Source organism: Nuphar pumila, chromosome 8, assembly GCF_984573655.1.
Source record: "Nuphar pumila chromosome 8, dmNupPumi1.hap1.1, whole genome shotgun sequence".
Lineage (NCBI taxonomy): Eukaryota > Viridiplantae > Streptophyta > Magnoliopsida > Nymphaeales > Nymphaeaceae > Nuphar > Nuphar pumila.
The window spans coordinates 116944785-116963479 of NC_143256.1; the positions used below are offsets into that span (position 1 = coordinate 116944785).

At 40.3% G+C, this 18695-nt stretch overlaps 2 protein-coding genes across 2 annotated transcripts; one reads left to right on the plus strand and one right to left on the minus strand.

Moving 5' to 3' along the window:
* The first annotated feature begins 3557 nt into the window (after positions 1-3557).
* LOC149830353 (uncharacterized) lies at positions 3558-4160 on the plus strand. Its single transcript, XM_090015430.1, has one exon. The coding sequence runs from the start codon at positions 3558-3560 to the stop codon at positions 4158-4160; it is 603 nt and encodes a 200-aa protein (XP_089871556.1).
* Positions 4161-11491: 7331 nt separating this feature from the next.
* LOC149830354 (cytochrome P450 93A3-like) lies at positions 11492-15097 on the minus strand. The gene is made up of 2 exons (XM_090015432.1): positions 14201-15097; positions 11492-12178 (listed from the first exon to the last, which is right to left on the minus strand). The coding sequence occupies exons 1-2, from the start codon at positions 15095-15097 to the stop codon at positions 11546-11548; spliced, it is 1530 nt and encodes a 509-aa protein (XP_089871558.1). The 3' UTR covers positions 11492-11545.
* Positions 15098-18695: the final 3598 nt, after the last annotated feature.

The window sequence follows — 18695 nt, forward strand, 5'->3', positions numbered from 1 at the left end:
GACACCGTCAACGAGACATGCTAACTGACGCTAGCGCTCGTTGAGGAGTCCACCTACCACATATGTGAGCAGGCCTAAGTACTTGCAAAAAGGGTTCTTTCTATCCCAACCCTGCTGCACCAATGTCATGGTGCAGTGCTACCATCGACGTGGCAAGTCGCGGTACCCCTCTATGGTCCGACAGATCAATAGTACCGTGGCCTGCGCCATGACTGCTGCCTAGCTAAGGTATGTGATCCTCTTCTTGGTTGAGGTTGATCAACTAGAGCTACAAAATAATTAACCATAGCTTGGAAGCAAATCGACCACTAAGGTCAACTCGGTTTGCGGTCATGGTGTGACCGAAACAAGGTTGGGGTCAAGCCAACCCCTGCCTAAACCCATCTATGGGGTTTTGCTGACTATGGCAGACCCGCACATGGTTGCAACATCAATGCCGACATCCTACCAGAAGCAACAACAGCAAGCTGTTGTTCCAACCACATGTTGGCAATGCCAGCGTCAGCAAAAAATGCGGTGATCCAATGCACTGCTTCAACCGACCACCAGTCATCGGCAGAAGGCTAACCCTGCCAGACCGTTAGCCGACGGTACTCACGTCCACCAACCCACCAGTCTACTACCAGATTGTCAGGGTGGTCTGGTAAATGGCTGGGATTGAATAGGCTCCCATCCGGGTCTGACCAACAGTCAGACCAAACCCAACCGTGTGTTGGGTGCACAGTTATAAGGGGCGGATGAGCCAACCCCAGATCGCCTTGCACCTGTGTGCAGAACTGTTAAATAGCACCAACACGTTAGACCACCATTCATTTTTTTTTCTTCCTCTTAATATACAGGGTATGCAATATTAACGTGTGCATACCCATCTTTGCATGCCCCAACATGGTTTTTGTGTATGATGTACTAGACATACCGAAGGTAATTAGCAGAGAAAAAAAATTCAGAACAATGCTTCAAAATGTTATTTCAAACAACCTAATGTGACATGCGATATACCTTCTTTTTCTTTTCTTGCATTATAGCTACCATACACAACGAAAGGCTAACGTCATTTCCTAAAATTTCTAGACTTGCAACAAAAATTAAAACCTAACGTCTTGCCTTGTATTTCTATGTACTAACACGTTGTATGCATACCAGGTTCACACCAGCATTAAACTTGGTCATATAGTGGCATGCTAACCCCCCCTCTATCGGTTTTTGTTCTGATACTTGCATATGAACCTAACAACTATCGTCTATTGTGCATAACCGAAGACCTTAACCTTTCATGTGTTAGCCGGACTACCTGAGTCGAGGTTGCTTGGTTCTCATTCCAGTTTTTTTTTTCTTTTCTCATTATAAACGTAAATAGAAGTGTGATGACATAAGGCAGACTAGTACCCATGTCCAGGTGACATCGAATATATGTCTAGAACAATAAGCAAGAGTGGACCAATAGCGTTGACTACGCATAAGGATCCAGCCTGGTTAAATCGCCCTCTACGTTAATCCCGCATGCCATGTGGTTGATGTTGGAGGTTGTTCACATCATTAGATCTGCGACTAAGGAAGTAGTGCAGCGCTATTTGTGTGATCCAGTCTGTTACATACGTCCATGCTCATTTACGATAGTCTACTATTTGGTAGGGGCCGAATCAGCCACACGAAAAGGTTTGACCTACACTATCGATGACCATGATGAAGGCTCGTGACTGTCGTAGTAAGTATGTTTCTCCTGCCTATGTTTAGAAGGGGATGCAACGTACTCGTACTACAGGGCATTGAACACACGCACACAAAAATAATACTCTTTACCATATTTGGAGATTTGAGCCGACGACGATGAAGTTTTCTCCTTCGGTTGAAGCATCACGTCAAGCAAAGGATGAAGAAAATCCCACGTCCAACAATGGAAATGTAGGGACTAGAGTGAGAGAGAGAGAGAGACTATGGAAGCCAAAATCATGATTCACGATTTTTTTTCCAAGCTCCTTCCCCTATTTCATCTCCACCTAATTAGGTGGTTTTCAAATAAATTGAACTCATGGGACGTCCTCCATTTCCCACGATTTTTTGTGGGTTCTTTTCCACTTCCAATAACACCCCTATCTCCTTTGACTAAAAATTCTCTAACTTTCTCTTTTTTTTTGTTTTAGTGGTACCCTTTCATCCCCTTTTGGTGAGATTTTCCTATTTTTTTGGTAAAGTGAGAGGAGTAGCGACTCCTCTCACGTTTTTGGTGGAGGGAGGGCTAAAAGATAGAGATTCTTTTAGCCCTCATGTTTTTACCTTTTTCAAAAAGGTAAAAATGCATGTGGTTTGTGCAAAAAGGCTTTGTGTACAGGGGGTTTTGAACCATGGTCTACTCCCAAGGCGGCAAAGAACCCCACCACAAATTTATTATACTTAGCTTATTTGGGCCTATGTCTGGTTTCTATGTAAAAAGAAAAAATGTTTTCCTCCATACCACATGTGTGCGCATGGTGGGTTTTGAACTCGGGTTGTCTTACAACTAGGCAATACCTCTTGCCATAACACCATTTGACTTTTCATTGCTTGTTTTAGCAAAATTAATTTATATAAGGTTACGCTTGATGTTTCACTATTCGGCAATTTTTTCTCATTTTCACGTGGGCTTTCTCGATTCTTCTTGTCTTCGCATTAACTTCCCTTTAATGTATTTTTGGATCTCACACTAGTCTTGAAGTATTCGAGTTTCTCAAGATACCTTTGTGACTCAGGTCAGATCTTCGGATCTCCCTGGAGTCTGAATTCGAGTCCAAATCCAAGCTTTCTTTATTGAGTTCGTGTGAACCACCCCGGATTCAGTGAGATTGCATTGAATTTGACAAAGTCATATTATCTCACAATATTTTGCATTTTTATTTCACTGAAAATTCATTAAAAATTCTTGGGTTTTACAAATAGACCTTGTACTCTATTTATTTTCTAAATATATCAGTATGTCATTAATAAATACAATGACACATTGGTCCAAGTAGCTCCTTAAGAAAGTTGATCAATTACTGGCCAACTCAGCTTCGCCAAATCCAGTAGGAAAAGTGTGTGAGCTATGTGCTAGCCCTGTACACTTGGTTTTTGAGTATTCGACATCACCACTCTATGCTGAATTTGTTTAAGAGCAAGTGAATGTTGCCCAAGGTTTCGCCAAACCGATGCATGATCCTTATGCACCCACCTATAACCCGAAATGGCGAAATCATCTCAACTTTACGTGAAAAAAATCACAAGAGCCACCCCATCTTTCTCCCCAGACACAACACAGACAGATAACCTCCCATAAGGTTACCCACGACCCACATTCTCTCAGGCCCCTCCCCAGCTTAGCTTGCCTTCTCCTTAGAAGCTCATATCAAACTCATCTTTTCAAGGGAAGTTGCTCGAGGCCTTTTCTGACAGGAAGGCCAACCTTGGTTTTCACATACAGTTGATAGCGAAGCTAGAGAACTAGATGAGACAGTTGGCTAAGGCCTTGAGCAGGAGAAGCAAGGGAAGGCCTCCCTAGTCATTCTGTTGTCAACCCGAGGGGTAAATAATCCATTCCCCATGGCATGCACCTCACAGAATCTCACCAAGAGCAAACCAACTCTGTTATCACCATTCAGAGTGGAAAGGAACTCCACCCTACTCAGGAAAAGACTGAAGAACCCAATGACAAACCTAGTGACCAGTCGATCTCCTCCACTAGGCCCAAGGAGAACGGGCATGGCCTACGGCCTGTGCTTTCTTCGTATATCCCTAGAGCTCTTTTTTCTCATGCCTTGGCCAAACTGCACGATTTTGGCAAGCAGGGGGCACTCATGCATGAGATGCTTGACATGTTCAAGCAGGTTCATATAAACATCCTCTTGCTTGACGTCATCCAACAAGTGCTCATTTATGCAAAGTTCTTCAAAGAACTTTGCACGCATAACAGAAAATCGAGGTCATTGCTCAAGATGATCTTCTTAATTAAGCAGGTGAGCTTCGTGCTTAGGCACCAAGCCCCACCCAAGCTCAAGGATCCTAGGGCACCGATCATCTCGTGTGTTATAGGGAACATGACTATCGAGCGTGCATTGATCAATCTTGGGGCAAGCGTGAACATATTGTCGGGTTCCCTTTATGACACCTTTGAGATTGAAGATTTAAAGCCCACGACTACTATCTTGTAGTCGGCTGACAAGTCTATCAAGCATCCACGAGGAATCTTGAAAGACATTTTAGTCAAGGTCAAGGACTTTTATTTCTCTGTTGATTTTTTTATTCTAGACATGGAGGGCATTGGCGTCGCTCGCCAAATCCCCATCATTTTGGGCAGACCACTCTTGGCCACCGCTCATGCTCGTATCGCTTGTCATACTGGGGAGATGAATGTTTCTTTTGGCAACAAGCTTTTATGCATAAATATTTTTTATGTTGCCACGAGAGCAACAAAAAATGACAGTTGCTTTCATGTGACAGACGTCAAAGGGAAGCAATCTGATCCGTTGTTGGATGCTTGCATAGGTAGATATTTGGTTTATGGCTCTCCATCCTTTGAGAATAGCCTCCATATGGAGACTAATCTCGTTCTTTCTACTAGTCTAGAGAGTCATCTTAAGGTACATAGGGGTAGAGTTCGAGAAAACATAGTAAGCAGGGTCATAGATAAGACCATTTTCCTCAGACCTCCCGATTGAGCATGACTTCACGTCCATTGATCTCATAGACAATGAAGGGAAAACCAGAGCTCTGTCTGGTTGAGGATGTAAAACATAACACTTTTATGGGAGACAACCCATATTTGTGATGTGCTATTAGTAGTCTTAGTAGTTTTTCTGCTTTTAGAAAGTTTTCTTCTTTCATGAGTTAGATGCCAGATTATGCATGTATTGCATTTTTTGTATGTTTTTATGAGTTAGATGTCAGATTATGCATGTACAGTTTTTACTCTCAAACATCCATTTATTTATGATATTTCATTTCTCTCCAAACTTGTTCGGTGTGCTTTCTGCAAGTGTAAATATCTTGGTTGATTACCTTATAATTTTAGGGTTGATATTAGCCATGAACTGAAAATAGGGTTTAACCGGCTTACCTGTGTTTAGAATTATGTTTTTTTTTGTCCTCCCAAAGTTGTTGTATAGGTAGGGATCCAAACAGATATGTAAAAACTCATTTTGGAAATGAAACCATAAATGTTTTCTTGTTGCACTCTTTCATCTCCTCCTGCAGTTTATGTTTGCCATGTGCTATTGTGATGTGAGCCAGTATAATATGCAGGTCTTAAATGTTGGCTCTCAAGGATCTCAACAAGCCCCTTTTATTTATTTGATAGTCTGTGGCTGTGGATCACCGGGTCCATGTTGGCTACTGTTGGTTGGCTGACATGGTGGCCTATTTACTTTTCTCATCCAGTCCTTTGTTAGCTTGATGTATGCAGGTGGAGCTTAACTTGACCTTGGGATTAAGTTCCTTATGCAGTTGGTGTACTTTGGATTTGCTTAGACTTAGTTGTATCCCTACTTTTCACTCTGATCAGTTGTCAATGAAACATCTTAAACTTGTGTCCCAAGGTAGACAATTAACTCCAATCGTGGCTTAGACAGATTTTCTCCAATGAAACATCATAAATCTGATCTTGATTCAGATTCAGATGCCATAAGTAGACGATTAATTCCAATGCCAACCAAAGATACGGAAGAAAAGAAAAGGCTAAAAAAGTTTTTTGACCACTTTCTGTATTAAGGTTTGTTTTTTCCGCTTGTGATTTAGTTGTTTGGGAGTTGACAGCTGGGATTGGACTTGAGAACTTGGGTTCAAAATTGGTCAAGGGTATAGTTTGTTTGGGAGGATGATGTTGAGAAGGTAGTTACGAAATTGAGAACAGAGGTGAGACAGTTACTCTGTTTTAGGCTCTGTTTGGGAGCTGTTGTTGGGAGTGGTGATGAAATTGGTGGATTTGGCAACATCATCCTCATGAGGACATTTCTGAAATTCACTCTTTTATAACACCTCCCCTCCCAACACCTCTCCCATCTCCGGCTCCTCTCCCAACACAATAACTCCAATCAATAGTGACGCTTGGGATTTGGTGAATCCCCCATCATGTCTCCCAAACAGAGCCTTGTATAGAAAACTGAAATTAGTAGCTTCCTGCTAGAAATGGTTGCAACCAATTCCAAGGAAAGTAGATCTAATGATCAGTAGTAGGTACTTAGTAAGGTACTTGGTCTGTCCATGTTGCGCTCATGCACTGCCCTCATGCCACAAGCATTGTTAACATTGTGTTCTGCAAGTCCTTGAACATACTAACAATTTTCAAAATCACTGGGTTCCGGCATGGAGGACGTGCTGCATTTTGGAAGTTAAGTACCTTGCTAGATTCTCGGCCGATTGTGCCTCAATTCAAAGAACTGATGGCTTCATTTTTGCTAAGTCCATAAGTTTCCCTTTGCTTCCAGATCGAAAATAGAGAGAAAGTTGGGGCCTTCAAATGATTAGGTCAGTTACATGCTAGGCCATTTCATGTGCTCTAATGTTCTCAGCTACCAATTAAAAGTCATGCTATACCATTCGAAGCATTTCTAGTTAACCAGATAAATTGGCCTATGTTTGGATTCATGAAACTGGGGGGATCTGTAAGGCTTTGTTTGGGAACCTAGAATCGGTGGTACGTTGCAGTTACCATCTCATGCTCTATACTATTTGGGAGCAATAGTACAGGGGAACACTGCATGGGGAATGGAGTTACAGTCCCAAAACCATAATTCAACACCATTCACAAGAGGATCTTTTTGGCAACTCGATCCTCAACTTCACATTTTTTTGGCAAAACCATATTTTAGCAATACATAGAAATGGTGTTTTCTTCTCAATGTAAGGCTCCCAAATAGAGCCTAGGCCATTGCCACTGCAGTTCTTCCCTCGTAAATAGGAGAAGAAAGAATTTTGATGGAATGGGATTCCTGATCTGACAAATAGAGCAGGCATGATCTTCATCCACCCAGAAGATAAACTGATGCTCCTAACCTACTCGTTCTCATCATCATTATCCAAAAAGGGGGAGGAAGATGAAAAAAAAAATCTGAAATAGCCAAATATCAATGTCTTTTTGTCCAAGGATCAGTGGATCAGTGTGAAGTAAAAATTGAATAAGACAGTGAATAATAACTAAAATAATAATATATTACAAAAGTGAGGAAACAGATTATGGGCAATTGCCCAATGTATAAATAGATTGTGTGACTTGTATCAGTCCAGCTATCTTATTCCTCCTAAGTTGGGCGTTATTTGATATCCTTCTCTTAGGGCTGTTTGTTTCATGCAAATTTGTTGAGAAATTGCTGGACTGGAATCCCTTTCTCTCCCTTTTCCATCATGAGTAAGGTTTTGTTTGGAAACTGGTAGTCCGAGAGAGATTATGCATTTGGCAGCTGACAAATTTTGGTAGCTATCAAATCCAATCTTTTGTGCAAATATAAGGGAAACAGTCTCATTTCCTCTCCCAAATGCATAAACTCCCCTTCAGCTACCAGTTTTCAAGAACCCACCACCTAGTTTGACCATGTATCTACTAAATGCATAAACTCTCGTCTCAGTTGCTAGTTTTCTAACAGTGCTAAAACCAATATTCAACGATATGTACGGGAAGTGCCATGGTGGTACAAGCCGACTGCGGTTTTTCTCACCAACTTCCTCTTTTCATGTGCAAATTTATTTCTTACCTCCCTTTATACGAAAGAATTCTCATGAGAATAAATCAATGCCATTTACAATGAAATGTCCCTTTCCTAGCTTGGGAATGAAACAAACTGGCTCTTGAAACTTGATGATGATTTATAAATGACCATTATATATACAAAAAATGGTTGTATTGTCTTTGCAAAATGACATGTTTCCCAAAATGCTTCATAATTTGCATCATGTGATTCATGTTCAAAATCATGGATTTCCACTGTTTTAGGACATTTTTACCATTCACATTAGTGAACTTCTTGAGGTTTGCATACTACCATGCAAATCTTATTTAAGTAATTGGTCAGGAGGTCTGCAAATATGTGGTCACATTCGTATATATATAATACAACATTCGTGAGTTATCATGTGAATCTTCTTTAAGTAATTGATCGTTAAAGAGGTTTGCAAATGTGTGGTAACATTCACATATGCCAATGTTCTTTAAGTAATTGCTATATATATATATATATATGATGACATTCACAAGCTACTATGTGAATCTCTTTTAAGTAATTGATCATCAAGGAGGTCCGCAAAAACTCTTGTCTCATTATTTTGATCTTGAGGTCCCTCAACAATACCTTTAAATTGTTAGCTTGACAATAACTTACTTAAAATAAGATTCACATGGTAGCTCATGAAAATATATATATATATATATATATATATATATATATATATATATATATATATATATATATATATACACACATTTGTGGACCTCCTTGATGATCAGTTAATTAAAGGAGATGTGTATGGTAACATGTGAATCTTAGGAGGTTCGCTAGTGTGAAAGGTAAAAACGTCCTAAAAAAATAAGCAACTGCGATTGTGGGCATGGAGCGAATAATGGAAATTATGGTATATTTTATGAAACATGTTATTTTGCAAGCACAACACAGTCATTTTCTATTATGTGTATCGTTGCTAACAATAGGTTGAACTTTAAGAAGTAAGATGATCTAACTGGAGAAGGAATGATCAAAATATGTGTCCAACAAAATTTTTACCCGTATTTTGTCAAAGTTGAAAAATACATTATTTTTTCTTAACCATAACAAATATTAGTTGGACTTAAAAAGAAATATATATCAAGTGAACATTTTGGGTTTTGCACAAAGCTTATAGGTGCCTCAGTGAAAAATATTTGGAAATCACCTTAAGAAAAATAGGGATGGGTCTTCCATTAATTGATTAAAAAAAAATTATCAGTAGAAAGTTAGAAATGGGTCTGATCCCAACCATCCAATGAACCCTGGTTAGGATCCACAACGCACGCGATCATGGATTGGGGCTGGTTAGGATCCAGCCTGAATTACCCTAACTACTCACTTGTTCTGGTTCCACACTATTAGTATGGGCCACAAGTATGTTAGTCCAAATTCATATGGTCCAACTCAGAATCAAGTATTTGTAAGATCATGGCAAGTAAGTTGTTCCAGGTAGGTTCTGATTTGCATGTACCTGATTAGCACAAACCACATCTTATGAATTTGGATGAAGTTCTAGATTTGAATCCGACTAGCCATAGCCAGGTAGGGCAGGTAAAGAGAGTCAAATAAGCCCAACTTAGACTCTTCAAGTTCAGTCCATTTATGCTGATGCTTGTCTTAGGCTTGAGTTTCAAGTTAAGGCTGGTAAAAAAACCGAGTTGCACGTGATTTGACTCATAGAAAAATTGTTTGGGCTCATAAAAAAGGTTCAGCAAGCTCAGCCATGTGCAGCTCATGTGGTAAAAATGAGCCAAGCATAAATAAAGGGTGTTCAACTCATTTCGGCTTGTTAGGTGATACAGTCCAAATTCTAAAGGACCTTACTCCATATCCATTACCCTAAACAAGCAAAATGGATTTTTGTGTAGATGACCTCGACCTGCACTTATTGACCCAAATGGATCTAAGTATAGCATTCTCAGATTCAGATCTATTATATCAAGGGATTTCGATGGATCCAAGCATTACTAAAGAGCCACATGTTAAATATCTAGTTCAAGTTGAGAAAGACCCAAATTCAAGTCTCGAAGGCCAAGCAATTGTTGAGGACCCGATTCCTGCAAATCCAATCCAAGTCAATCTGAATCCATTATCCGAGCTCCAATTAATACAAGCCACTTCAACCATATGAGAGAACATTCAACTCTTATCAATGCCAAGTGGTACCCACATGGGGCGTCCCCTTTAGAAGCCTCTTATGTCAAAGTGGTCCCCACCTGGTTGGTGCCTCCCAAGAAGCATTCAAGGCCTCAAAAAACATGACTCTTGGCTTTGCTCCTTTATTACCTTAGAGCCCAAGAGTCTTATGGGTTAGCGGGTCTCATTAGTGTTTTAGGTAGGGCTTATTACAGTGAGTTACTTGCTTTTATTTTAATAATTAAGTGAGAGCTCTCTTGGCCTACAAAATGGATTCAACTTGTGAACTAACAATAGAACTTGAAGAATTCTCTCTCAAAACCATTCATCTCTTTCTCTCTCTTCTTTCCTTACCCCCAATAAATCCATACCTCCTTCGGTCATTCACCTCTTTTATAAGGGTTCTTCTCTTGGTTACATAAAGTAGTATCAGCCCTTCTTATGTCTGTCTGAAATTTACTAAGAGATAAGTAGAACCAATTCTACTTAGTGTTCATGGACTGCACCTACTTAGCGGAGGACTCGACCCGGTCCAACCATGTTCATAGAACCAGAGCTATCTCCAGATGAACCAAACCCTCTTCAGACTTGAGACATCTTTCCTAAACCGTGTAAGTTCCTGAAACCAATTTCCCAAGCCCTTCTTATGCCTAAACCCCAACCGAAAACAACATTCTGTTGATGAGATTTCTAAATTTTTTTCTAACCTTAACCTAATGTTTCTCTAAAATTGTAACTAGTTCAAGTTTTACAAATTTAACCCTAGTTTAACCCATCTATCCTTCACCTACCAACCAAAAATTGAATCCAAAATCATTCCCAGTGAGAAGAAATAAATTCGACACAAAAAACTATTTTTACATAATCTCATTCCAGAATCAGTTCAGACCTAAACCCAGTTTTTATGCTTGAACCCGAAATTTTAACCAGACCTTCCCTAGCTTATCCCAAGCCTTCTCCTAATTTTTCATATATTTTTTATTAATATTTTGAGAGAAATAAACTAATCTCTCAAAACTTGTCAAAATCCCTAGAGAACCCTATCCCCAAAAATCTCAAAAATTTCAAGAATTTTACCTCCCAAGCCACAATTCCTAGCATCTTAAATTTTTTACTCAAGCTATCCTAACCTATCTGAAAGCCCTCTTAAATTTTCATTTATGTGCTGTGAATTGAGAGAACCAATTTTTTTACCGGACCCTATTAGCATCACCTCACCAGTTATCTGAATTTTGACTTAGACGTTGACCTAACTTAGCCTACTTAAACCTCAATCACTAAACCTATGCCCACCAAAACTCATCATTAGGATGATTATGTACATTTATTCTGTTGGCATTAATGTCAAAAATAAACTTAGTGGGCTCATCTCTTACCCCCAAAGAGGCATCATGCTTCGGCTGGGACAAGGGTGATCCCCATGCCTAGCAAGCTATACCCCTTTGGGGGCACAAACCAGTTTCACAATGAGTCAAAAGTAGCCTACCAATCAGGTGGCTTTATTATTTTCCTATGTGATAACTCCAACAAAGATAAACAATTTTCTGGATTTTTTTTTTTTTAAAGAGAATCAGTTATGTGGATGAAAATAATAACAGAGATCCGTCCAGTTTCAGCCCCACAGACTTTTCAACCTGACAAGAGTTTCTAGTACGACTTTGCTCTCCAAATCTTTTGGTAATAACTTCAGAGCAACTAAATACGACTTGCTAGTCTTGACATCCATGTGAAGCAGAAAATAGCTGAAGGCGCGGAATGGGACGACAAATCAATGGATGAGCCATGGAAAGGGTCAAGGCAGGCCCTTCCTCCAAGCAAACGTTGTTGGTACCACCATCAACTTCCCAATCAAAGCACTGTATGAGGCAGCCAAGCGTGGTGTGCACCACATGCAAAGCAAGGGAGGCTCCAGGACACACTCTCCTCCCACTCCCAAACGGAATCAATTCAAAATGCTGTCCCTTGGCGTCGATCTCATGACCAACAAACCTTTCTGGCTGAAACTCCAATGGTTGGTCCCACACATTAGGGTCCCTCCCAATGGCCCACACATTAACAATCAACCAAGTCTTTGCTGGAATATCATATCCCCTGACCTTGCAATCCTTGATGCTCTCTCTAGCGATCATTGGCAGCACGGGATGCAGCCTTAAGGTTTCTTTGACGATTGCCTGGAGGTAAGGGAGATTGGTGGCGTCTGATTCTTGGACAGGTCTAGATTTACCTACCACAGAATCTATTTCCAACCGCGCTTTGGCTAAAGTATCTGGATGGCGTATGAGCTCAGCGAGGGCCCATTGAACTGTTAGGGAAGACGTGTTCATGCCTGCAACACAGATATCCTTTTTGCACTAATAGTTGGTATTGGCATAATTGAAGAAGATGGACAATCAGATTTTGCTAATCTTAAAAGATATATATCATCTTGATCATTAACTTGGAATTTGATCATCTAGACTAGATGTGTGCTAAGATAGCTATCCAAGAAAGAGATACATCATACAAATGTTGAATATCTTGATCATTTGATTTAAAAGTAGATAACCGTAAATGATCATGAGACGGTGTGAAAGTGTGATTTTTTTTTCTTTTTATGTGTGGAAGAAATGAAAATCATCTTTATGAAGCATATGAACAGAAAATATACAAGCAGGTTAACAACACCCAAAACAGGAAAAATAGAAATAAAATCAGAGGGCAAATGACTCGGCTAACAGGCCAAAGTGTGCTAATCATGCCTGATTCAGGCGGACCATTTGCAGGATGAGCTTCTCATGTGTCACTTGTCAAGGAATCAATAACGATGCAAACAGGTCAGATCCAGAACAGCTAAATACATAGGAGAGTAGGATCCAAAAATTACAAACCCCCCCCTCCATGATCCGGCCCATTTGCATCCCTAGCTGGCGATTTGCTACACCCACTTTAAGGCATGTCGCCATTTGAGGTAGGCCATCATTTGGTACCTATTCGTGACTATCAACCTACTTACTGCATTCTATTCCCTTTCAAGATTATAAAGATGGAAATACAAGAAAGAAGTGTTAATTATAGCGCTCTACCACGACGTCCCACCAGCTACGTACGGTGACATTGTTAGCCTTGTTTTTCCCGTTGGTACTCAAAAAGTCTTGAGCAGTCTAGTGCAGTCACCTGTGGGTGAATGTCTCCTTAGGCAAGTCCTTTATCAAATGGCATGCTAATGGGAACATATGACCTACTGTTTATCCCATTTCCAACTGTTTATCCCATTTCCAACTTGAACAGTACATTTAGTATGTGGTAAAAAAAACCTAAAGGTGCGCTTGATTACCTTGGATCTCTGAGGAGAACCGAGGCTTCATGGATCGAGTCATGGGCTTAACCTCATGCAAATGGGCTCGTGTTTTAGGCCAAACCCCTCCCTCCCACCCCCAAAAACACTGTTTTTAAGTCTGATTTTGGGGGAGGGGTGTCAGACTAGAGATCCTTGGGTTTCTAATCCGAGAATCTCTAATAGTTAAAATACATTGGTTCTCTAATCGAGGATCTCTAGTTAAGAAGCCTCAGATCTTAGATTTGATGTAATCAAATGCACCCTAAGGGAAACAAATGATCTACTGAAATGTTTAAAACTTCTGAACCGGCGAGCAAATCGGTTCAACTCATCCCTGCCTTCAAACCCCTCTTTGGGATTTCATTGATGCAAGTTGCTTTGATCAAATCAGACTCCACAAATGTGGTCTACATTGTTCATTTAGTGAAGATCGATGTTTAAATAGCCAATATATATTTGACTTGTGTGTAGGGTTTTGGCGATTCAAAAATCAATAGTTGACAAAACATAAACTTTTGTGATTTAAAAGAATATATTTTGCCAAAAAAATATAAATCAATCATCGATTTTTATTAAATTGACCATACTAAATCCATCAATAGGGTTAGATTTGATCAAAACATCTTGCATCATAAGATTTAAGAGGTACACGAAGATGGGGGATGAGTGGAACCGAGCTCACCCGTGAGTGTATCTATTACTACACCATGGGGTTCATCAGTTCATGCATCTATCACATGTGGCAGCCTAAAGTGACTAATGTCTACTTTATGATCCAGCACTCGGCTCAGTAAACGGACGCCATGCATCCCACCCCACAAGCCCCATCTAATGACTGGATGTGTACATCCAGTAACTGAACCAAGTACCTTGCAAGGTACTGGGTCCGATCACTGAATCGCCAGCCCAGCTTTAGAGTGGTTGTCAATCACAAAAGTTCACACTTGTCGGTCCTAAAATTTTGGTTTCTTAGTCTAGATCTCGAGTATTGATCCATTATGGCATTATCCTTTCTAGTCTTCAAGTATACTATATCACTATGACTTACTAGAATGAAGGCTTTGATATTCTCTCGTGTCAGCCTCATGTCTGCTTTCTCATCCGCCATGACCTCTAGAAGAATGTCAATGATGTCTTTGTCTTTTTTTCCTCCTTCTGCCTTCATCTCTTCATGCTCCTTTAGGATCTTCTCTATGAGATTGTTGAATCTTTGATGCACGTACATACACTTCTTCTGGTAGCCTTGAAAATCCCATCTTCTAAAAAACCTAACGAAATCACCCATATAGAATTTCCCACCTAACTCAGACACTTGATTAACCAAACTCCACACCTCATCCGCCTCATCCAGCCTCTTGCTCATGGCCATCCTAGACACTATGTTCCCCATTAGCACCCCCACCCTCGCACCCATGTCGACGGGTTTTCCGGTGCTATTTGCCATAGAGTGCAAGAACGAATTGATTTCTTGCATCCGGACCACCCGGAAGTGTTCTAATGGCCGTGCACCGAAGAGCTCATTCATGCACAGTTTCCTCATTGATCTCCAGAATGAACCAAATGGTGCAAACAGGAAACTTGCAGAGCCATACCAAATTATCTCAACTGCAATAAGGTTAGGGCGGGATGCAAATGCATGGTCATGTGTCTTGAGGAAATTACGGGCAACCGACGGGGAGGAGGCGATAACGGTAGGAACGGAGCCGACGCGGAGGAATAGAAGGGAGCCGTAGCGAGTGCTGAGCTTTTGGAGGGCTTGGTGAGGGAGGTTACCAAGGAAGAGCAGTGAGTGACCAAGAAATGGGAGAGAGGGTGGGGAAGGTGGCAAATGGATAGTTATAGAACTGAAGTAGTACCGACGGATGATCAAGAAAATGAAGAGGCAAAGGAGGAAGACAAGGGTGGAGAAGAAGGAAGTGACTTCATGGAATATGGTGCTAGCCATTTGGGTCATGCAAGGTGAAGAGGAGATTGATGACTCACAGAGGGCATCCTCAAACTTATATAATATCAATCTCTCCTAGGAGGTTCCCACTGGGACCAAGCAATTAAAGCTTCCAGCTTTCAAAACGAGGTATGAATGACCAGCAGAACAGGGCTTGATTACATTGCCTAAGGAGTGAGATGGGGTAACATGAGCAGCACCAATCACTGTGTATACATGGAACGGGATTTAGTCATATCCCAAAACATCATATCAACACTGGGATTTCTTTGTTGTGTGCAGTTTCGATCAAATCCGACCTTAAAGATGTGATCTAGATTGTCCACTTAATGAAGATCAACACTTAATTAATTTGCCAGGATTTTCTGATGATTAAAAAATGGATGGTTTTTAAAACACTATAATTTAATTATTTTAAAATCATATTATTCCATTGGAAAGGGTCAATTATCGAATCTACCATGTTGAATCCATTTACTGGGTGAGATTTAATCAAAATGACTTGCAACAATGCTGTACCAGATAAGACGTTTGGAAGGACTGGATCTCATTCCATCTCCCATGTGTGTACAGACAATCACATCGCAGCATTTTGAGTGGGGCCCTCATTTTGTTGTGACTGGGGCCATGGATTGCTGCCTTCTTATTGACTGTGTGAACTCATAAGCGATGAGTTGAGGGATCAGTGAGTGACGATCGTATGAATCAGGTGTTTGGCCAAAGTTTGATTAAACGATAATAGTGGTCTAGGTATTTGATGTTTTACCAAAACTAAAGTCTAAATTCATATATTAAGTCTTGACAAGTGCTTTTAGATAAGTGTATGGAAGAAGCATTTGATTCGCCGATGCATACTTGAGAAATAGCCCTAGAATGTTGTAAACACATTTCTCTTTCAACTCGCCAAAGTATGCATTTGAAAACCATGATGATTTACTTTTACTTTCAAATTAAAAAAAAACAAAACAATGGCTGCCAAAAGGACTTGTCCTATGCAGTTGGTGTTCCTGGTGGGCACTTAATAGTAGGTCAAAGTTACAGGTATGCAGAGAATAGCTACAAGTTTTAATGGCATGCCAATATTGTGAGAGTAGATCCACAGGAGTACTTGGCCAAGTAAGGTGCTGCCACACGGTACTATTTCACCCTTTCCAAAGGTGGTGATCAGCTCATCCCGGGGCCCACTACCCCAGGACGGAGTGATTAGCTGTCCACAGTCATTGGGAAATGGAAGAACAGCCAGCTCGAGCACTTTTGTGGCCGAGTACTGGATTTGTTCGACCATATGCATTTTGAACCTGTTCACTTCAAAATGTATTATTCCTTACTAGAGGGTGGAAGCTCTTTCCTTTGTTTTTTTTTTTTTGAAAGAGATGGTTGCACACCATGGGGGCAAGGGGTCCACCATGATTTTACATCACTGGAGACAGGCACCGACTCACGCGACTTGGTTTATTACTCTTGATATGGTTTTTGAGAAATTGAGTGGATCCGGCAATAGTAGGTTAGCAGGCGCGACACATTATCTTTAAAGCAATATTTATCTCACTTAGAATCATGTCTTTGGTGCAATGAGTATTCGTGCAACCTCACTCTTAGGATACAATTGAGCTTTCACCAATACCTTGTATTGTGTGAGACTTAGCAACTCAACACAAATGATCTTGAATAGCCTCTTAACTCAACAAAGACTGGGAACACCTTAAGCTCTATGGGATAAACTCTTGACTAAGTCAAGGTTATAGAGAAGCAGAGCACGAGAGAAAGACCTTGTGAGCTCAAAAGAGCTAAAGAGGAAACCCATAGAGGAGAGCTTATGATGATAGAAATGAGAGAGGGCTTGAGTTTACATAGCACCAAGCTCAACAGTTAGAGATAAATCTTTAATGGTTAGTGATAGAGATACGACTCGCAATAAAAATATAGTAAGGGATAATAAGTAACTCTAAATGAGCTTAATGGGTAAAAAATAAAGAACTTTTAGTGAGTCAAACAATTAATCAAAGGAAGTAAATGAGCTAATTGCAGTCAATGAACCAAAAAGAGCAGTCATAAGGTTCCAAATGACCCTGAAAAGACTAAAAAAACCCACCAAAAAGGATGGCCAACATCAACTACAAGGTCAAGTACTAAAACAGATTCTGAACTATTATAACCATTAAAAAGTGCATGCAAATTAGGTGTTGAACTTGTCAATCAATGACTTAAGTCAAAAACATCTCACCCATTAGGACTACATCCTAAAATTTTGAGACAATTACCCAATAGTACTTTATCCATTTCTCATGAAAAAAAGAGAGAGATGATTGCTTTGTAGTTGGTTGTGTGGAAGTTGTGTAGCATTATGAATGGAACTAGGAATTTGAAACTTTAAGGGTTGTTATTTTAAATATGCAGGTTGATAGTGCTCCTTTTCATTTTTTGTCATGCTACCACCGCAGGGTCACCCGCATGGCTAGTGGGGTGGTTGTGAAGGTACTGAGTATCAGATCAAACTCCACTGGCACACAGGTGTCCATAGCTTTCAGAGGTGCGCCACGTAAGGCATGGTCATCGTGAGCCCCACCCATGGTTTTCCTCGCTTAAGAGAGGGTTCCACGTCATCAAAAAAGAAAAAAATATCATAGTAATTGGATTTTCTTGATATGCTCAAGGAGAGTAGCTAAATAAAGCATATAGGTGGGGACTCATTCCTTACTCTTTGGTAAATCATCCATACAACCTCAATGCTTGGGTAGTTGAAACCTACAGCAATTTCTCTTTATATTTTTCTATGAAAAACAATTTCTCGATATATTAATTTGTAAAAGAGAAGGAAACTTTTTAAATACCTACCGAACTTTTCAGCGTAATTTACATGGAACCAAACTTTTGGGGGTTTTCAATTTCTCCTCAAAGATTTTAACGAGGTTAAGAAAATGAGTCCTAGATTAATTACCATCCATAACTTTTGTTACTTTTCTTTGACGAATATGACCAATTAATCCATCCATGACATTTCTTAGATAAAGCCTTTCTCAAAAAAAGAAAGAAACTTGTTTTCAGGACATTTTGCCCTGCAACCCAGGTTCTATTGTCTTCCCTGATCATCTCTCTCTCTCTCTCTCTCTCTCTCTCTCTCTCTCATGTATATCCAAATTTTGAATTGGTTTTGTGTCCAATGAGGCTGCATCTAAGTATGTTGATTTTCACTGAACGCCTAAATGAATATTTTATTAGCATTCCCAAAAGAAAGAGCATATTTAGGTAAAAAAAATATTTTCTAACTAGGCCAAATAATAAATTGAAGAAGCAAAATTATGAGGTCACCGTGGGAGTGAGATGGAAGGAGCAGTTAGGTGACACGGCTAAGTGCCATAGCCAATCACAAGACAGAGAAAGCTGGGGTCAGGCATACCCCCTACCAGTTATACTACAACCATACCATTTGGGCTTCGAACTTACATCCCAACACAAAGTGATGCGCTCCTGCTAGACAAGTGGAACCCCATTGGTATGCATGGGAAACAAGAGTGAAGTTGTACAGGACCACTATGCACAATCTTGCACAGTGTAATTACTCCTGATTCGGTGTTTATGAGTTTGTGTCCTTGAGTGC

Bases quoted from the DNA above. Each gene is read 5' to 3' on its own strand.
- LOC149830353 (XM_090015430.1), top strand. From the start codon at position 3,558: ATGCACCTCACAGAATCTCACCAAGAGCAAACCAACTCTGTTATCACC.
- LOC149830354 (XM_090015432.1), bottom strand. From the start codon at position 15,097: ATGGCTAGCACCATATTCCATGAAGTCACTTCCTTCTTCTCCACCCTT. The intron at 12,179-14,200 runs GTAAGTCATAGT...TAGTGCAAAAAG, and splicing joins ATATCAAAGCCTTCATTCTA to GATATCTGTGTTGCAGGCAT.